Source organism: Myotis davidii, unplaced genomic scaffold (assembly GCF_000327345.1).
Source record: "Myotis davidii unplaced genomic scaffold, ASM32734v1 scaffold449, whole genome shotgun sequence".
NCBI classification, from domain to species: domain Eukaryota; kingdom Metazoa; phylum Chordata; class Mammalia; order Chiroptera; family Vespertilionidae; genus Myotis; species Myotis davidii.
In genome coordinates this window covers 1,335,688-1,341,874 of record NW_006383007.1, presented here as the reverse complement: position 1 = coordinate 1,341,874, position 6,187 = coordinate 1,335,688, and the positions used below count along the sequence as shown (strand labels likewise).

The window sequence follows — 6,187 nt, the reverse complement described above, 5'->3', positions numbered from 1 at the left end:
GAACCACTGAGCTAGGGCCATATATGTTTGTTTGTTTTTCATTTTTATGACATGGTCTTGGAGAGCAATTGAATTTCTCTTAATCCTATCAAAATACATTACTGTTTCCTTATAGGTTTTCTTCTAGATTTCATTTTAGTCTACTTTCTAGAAGATTTGCACATAATAAATATCTGTATAAGAAATCTACTTAAAATACATAAGTTTGCTTAAATTTACAGATGTAAAAAAACCTGAACATATGAAATATGGTCTATACTAAATTGTGCAGTAAGACAATTCCAGTTTTAAATCAGTAAGACTCAGATAAAGTATCTACATGAAAAAAGTTAACTTTTAGTAATTTTAAAAAATCTAAAAAAATCATACAAATTATTAGGGAAATGTAAAAGTTGTATATTCAAAAGAACTGACATAAACTATACTGGTTACCCAAATTAAGGGACATAGTCATGCGTTTCAACCTTGACTTAAGTTGTATCCTTTTACCACAGGGTTCCCTGGGTGATGTTTTCATGGTTACAACCTATATTCCAAGTAACATCTTCTATTTTCTTGCATCTTAAGAGTATCTTATTATCACCTTTCATAAATTTTGTATATTCAGTCAGAATTGAGATTCACTCGTTCGTTCATTAAATATTAATTATCGAGAGCACAGTTGTACCAGGCACTGTTCTAAAAGCTTGGATACATTAATACAAAAGAGAAAAATCCTCGTCCACAGAGAGCTTATATTTTAGTGGGAGAAGACAGAAAATAAACAATAGCATAATACATAAGCAAATTATATAGTATCTTAGAAGGTGAGAAGTGATAATAAAAAGGAGAGTAGGTAGAACGCAGGAATGTTAGATTGTAATTGTAACTGAGGCAGTGTAAGACAGAACTTCAGTGAGAAGGTGAACTTGAGCAAACTTGAAGAGTGAAAGGTTAGCCATGGGATATCTGCGCATAAAGAATTTCAGGAAGAGGAATTTTTGGAATCTTAATGTTGGTGGGTACCAAAGAAGACACCTATAGTTTTACAAGGTATATGCACTGGCATCTCTAGTAATATGATACCAGAAATGTTCGATTCACTTTGGGGACTTTTTCCAATGTAATAAGGGTAACAGATACAAGAGGTCTGAGCGCACAAAAAGGTTAAAATATAGCATGACTTTAAAGATAATCCCCACCCAATCTACAGACAGTCTTTAGATGACCTCAGGAAATGCAGTAGGGGACAGAGGCCAAGCTCAGTTCTAATAAGAAAAACTGATTTAGATGAAGATAGCCCAAGAACATTTTAACTTGAAAGTTAAAAATGCATCAATACATGAGGATTCTAAATTTTGTACCTTCAGATCCCGGTGAATTATTGGAGTCTTACACTGATGCAACCTCGCAACAGCTTCACAGGTATCACAGAATATCTGTAACACTTCTGGTTCCGTAAAACCTGTCTGCAGCTTCTTATTCATCTGATTCACTACCTGCCCAGCTAACCAAAAAAGTAATTTTGAGAGGACATATTCGTATACATGCAGTCTATCACAAAGAAATTAAGAAATGCAATTATGGTCTCAGGTACTAGGGAATTGGCTTTTTCATAATTCTCCTGTAAGGATGCTTATTACACCATGAAGTACTGATTCAATGAAATACATTTTATCATATTTTACGTCTCTAACATGAGAACATATTACATAGATGATGTCCTGCTAATGCAATTGCCATGTTTTAACATCTTAACATATCTGAAATCAGGGTGTACCTTATAATTGACAGCATTTTTTAAAAGTTTATTTCACACTATGCTAATTATTGGGTAAACAATGGTAAACAAAAATAAAGTTGCTATTATCATAGAATTTACAGTTTAAAGGCAGAGGTAAACATTAAAAAGTCACACAAATAAACACGTCATAATTATGTTCAATCCTCTTAATAAAAGCCTAATATGTAAGTGTCCAGTCATCCAGTCGTCAGTTCAGTCAATCAAAGCATAATATGCTAATGATACACTAAGGCCCCTCAACCACTCGCTATGACACGCACTGACCACCAGGGGGCAGACAGTCAACTGGTGGACCAGTCACTATGACATGCACTGATCACCGGGGGCAGATTCTTCAACTGGTAGGTTAGTTTGCTGCTGAGGTCCAGAAGATCAGGACTGAGTGAGACGGGCGGACATGCCCTGGAGCCTTCCCATGGTCCCACCCTGGCTGGCCAACTTCCTGCGTCCCTCCCGGCCCCGATCATGCACCGGTGGAGTCCCTCGGCCTGGCCTGCACCGTCTCACAATCTGGGACCCCTCAGGGTATGTCGGAGAGCCGGTTTCATCCCAATCCCACAGGCCAGAACAAGGGACCCCCCCAGTGGTGCACGAATCCATGCACTGGGCCTCTAGTAAGAATAATAAGAAAGAAATCTATGTTTAAATTGGTGAAGGAGGATGAGGAAAAAAGAGTGCCAGATAAGGCCAATCTAAGGAAGTGATATTTATGTTTACAATGAAGGGTAGGTACGAATTAACCAGGAAGAGATCTGGAACAAGAGCAGATTAGGGATAGCGAGTGGCAATTACAAAGGCCTCCAGTTTGGGAAAGAGCTTAATGACTTTAAGTAGCTTAAAGAAAGCCAATGTGGACATGGTCTAGGTAAGGTGAGAAGAGACGGATGAGGCAGAAAGCAATCAGAAATACATTTAATTTAAGAACCAAAGAAACTTCCTTATCTGAGTTTTTAAAAGTCCTTCACTGAGGGATAAGGGAATCAGAAGAGTGGAAATGGATGATAAGAGGCTAATACTCTAAACTAGGTAAGGGATAATGGGCAGAGTAACTTACTAAAATTAAATAGCCACACATGAGTCCTGAGAGAATATATAATAATATACAATATACCACAATAATTGCAGTCTAATAATGACAATTCTTAATTATTAAGAAATTAACTATCATATTTTAACAGCAAAAGTAAATATGTGATTCATTCAGAAGCTAGTCTGATAAAAATCATGTTTGGGGATTTTAAAAAGGCAAGTTTATGTTAACTTGAAACTTACTTTTAACAAGCTTAAATAAATAATGCTTGCTACCTTTGAAATCTTAAGAAGGTGTATAGCTGTTCCTTTTATTTTTACTGTCTCAACAGCATTTTCTTGTATTTTCTGAAATGGTTGTTTCTTTTCTTAGAATTTTAAAGCAAAAAGAACATGAGCCCTAGCTAGTTTGGCTCAGTGGATAGAGCATCAGCCTGCAGGCTCAGGCGTCCCAAGTTCGATTCTGGTCAAGGGCATGTACCTCGGTTGCAGGCACATCCCCAGTAGGGAGTGTGCAAGAGACAGCTGATCAATGTTTCTCTCTCAGCTATGTTTCTAACTCTCTATCCTTCTCCCTTCCTCTCTGTAAAAAATCAATAAAATATATTTTTAAAAAAAGAACATGAACATTTACCTATCAACCTCCAACTTTCTGAAAACACAAGCCCATTTCACTGTAATTTGTTTAGGGTATCTAATAAGAGTGAGGTGCCTGACCAGGGTGAATTTCCTTCAACCTCTTGTCAGACACCCTAACTCATTTTGACCCAAAATTAAACAGGATAAAAAATGTTTTCTAGGTATTCATTCACATTCTTGAAATATCATTTCACAGCTAAAGAAATGAAAATCTTAAACTCATTTCACCTCTTCTAAAGGTTCAATGTTGTAATGAATAGAATGAATTTTAAACAAATGTTAATCCTCTTTCTTCCATTGAGATATTTGAGCTAATAACCTTGAATGACAAAATTCAGCCCCGCCCCCGCCCCAAAAGGAACTAAAAGCTGTATTTGAGCTGCATTTCTAATGGAGACACAAAAAATATTTTATTATTCAAAATTAAACTCTTCTGAAAATTATGTTAAAGTAAGGTTATTGTAATGAAAAGTATGGCTTAAATATATATATACTGAAGGTCTTTTAAAACAAGATGCATAAAGCATCTTGTTTTAAATCTTTCCATATTTTCCAAACAGGTATCATTTCCTAAGCAAAATCTTATATACTCTTGCCAATTTCAGCACTAAAATAAAAAAGTCCACATTTCCCTAACCTCTCAAAGTAGGCAGCCAACCCTTCCTATCTGATTATACAACAGAATAAGGCAGAAGTGGCAGTGTGCCAGTCCCAAGTCTAGGCCTTATGAGCCCTCACATCCTCTATCTGCCCTCTTATGTTTCTACCATGTCCATAGAAAAGTATCCCCAGGATAGCTTGTCAATGCCAGGAAGATGAGAAATATGTAAAACCAGTCCCAGCAAGCCAACTGGCATATGAGCAAGTCCAGTCAAATTGAGTGGTGTCACCCCACCAAGTTCAACCTAGAACTGCTGGCCCATTGATACAAAAGCAATAATAAATAACTGTTGTTTTATGCTATTGAGTTTTGTAATGTTTTGTTACTAAGCAAAAGCTAACAGATTATCCAGAGGAATTTCTGTAAAACATCCCCCCCCCCCGAATAAAAAGCTTTTTTCATAAAATAATTAAGAATATATTCAAAATGGTAACCAAAGCACATAAAACCTCTCTTAAGCACATTAGCAAATTAAGCAGTGTCACATCATGAACCTGCAGAAATCTAATTCTGGAGAAAAGATGATTGTAAACATTTGATACTTGAAACCATGGTGGGGTATATAAGCTACTTAATATCTACTTTCTATACAGTTTTCTCTCTACATAATGCAAAACACAGCGTACCTGAACTATATATACAACACTGACTCCCTCACTAAAGTACCTTCATTCTTAAACAATTTTATGTAAACAATTTGCTTTTATGGAGAAGTAAAGGGAGAGCATTTTTGCTCACCCATTCTCTACCCCTCCAATCCACTGGGAATTTCTCATTTATTCATCTGAGAAAAGGAACTGAACATACTCTATTCAGATTCTCTAACTTATCAGGTAAAATATTTATAGAAAACTTGTAACATAATAGCGAGAGCATATTAACAAACAGGGGGGCGGGGGGGGGGGAATGCCAGGAACAACAACAAAAAAATTCTTTTAAAGCTATAATATCTGTAAAAAACAAAATATCTGCACCTAAAACAAGAGCAAGGTATATTTTAACAAAGAACAACAATATTGAGAGAACAAAAAAGAGTTCTTAGAAATTAAAAATAACATGGCAGAAATACAAAATTCTATAGAGGAGCTCAAAGATAAATTGAAGGAATGCTCCCAACACAAGCAAAAAAATAAATAAATAAATAAAAGAGAAGAAAAATCAAAGAAAGGAAATCAGAGAATTGATCAATCTGTGGCAGGATAGTAAGAAGCTAGGAAAATTCCTGGACAAGTGGAATGGGGAAACTGAGACCAGAAAATTAAACAAGGCCAAACAGTTTGGGCAGCTTCCAGCCAGCTTATGAATCACACAAGACCTTATCCTCCCCAACCAAGGACACTTGAGAACAAATGGTTTATACAAAGAACCAATTAATGCCATTTGTGACAGCTAAACCCAAGGACAGATAAAGACTGGGGCACAAACAACAAAACCCCAAAAGCATTTGTATGGTATCACTTGGGTGATGTTAGGCAGGAAAGATAGTTGTTACAGCAGAGGGAGGAAAAAGGTAAAAGAAAAAGGGAAGTTTATCTCACCCAGTGAACAAAGAAGTCAGTAGTCTTGGGACTTGCCAAGATAAAATTACCAGATGTTCTCACAAATTCTGGGAAAAGTTTCAACAATGTAAAAGGACGACTCTGAAATCTAGTCTATTCTGCAGGGGAACTTTGAAACCTATAGGCGGGGCAAGTATAAAACCTTTCAATCCCCATAAGGCAGTGCACTCAGACTGGCTGAGTTGCCCACTTGTGCTTTATGCCAAATATATTCTTAATAAATTGGCTTGTTTTACTTCAACACTGCTGTCACTTGTCTGCTTTATCACAAGTATGACAAGAGCCAACTTGATCAGCTCTCCAGTAACAAATCTAGGAAGACTAATACCCTAAAAATTAAAAGTCCAAAAGAAGAGAACAGAGAAAATGAAAGAGAAAAAAACTGAGTGCCCAGCAAAAAAAGTAGCAGCAAAATGATCCATAACCAAGGCACATAAATCTTGAAATTTTAGAATGCTGAGGATAAAGATTTAAAAAGTGTCCAAGGAAAAAAATAAGTCAAATTAAAAAATTGAA

The 6,187-nt window shown here is 36.2% G+C and overlaps 1 protein-coding gene across 1 annotated transcript in view; it reads right to left on the bottom strand.

The window, feature by feature from the left end:
• BMP2K (BMP2 inducible kinase) overlaps positions 1 to 6,187 on the bottom strand; it is a 104,168-nt gene that overhangs the window by 74,286 nt on the left and 23,695 nt on the right. The window contains exon 4 of the mRNA XM_015557639.1: positions 1,344 to 1,486. Coding sequence (XP_015413125.1) covers positions 1,344 to 1,486 — 143 coding nt within the window. The remainder of the gene's footprint in view (positions 1 to 1,343; positions 1,487 to 6,187) is intronic.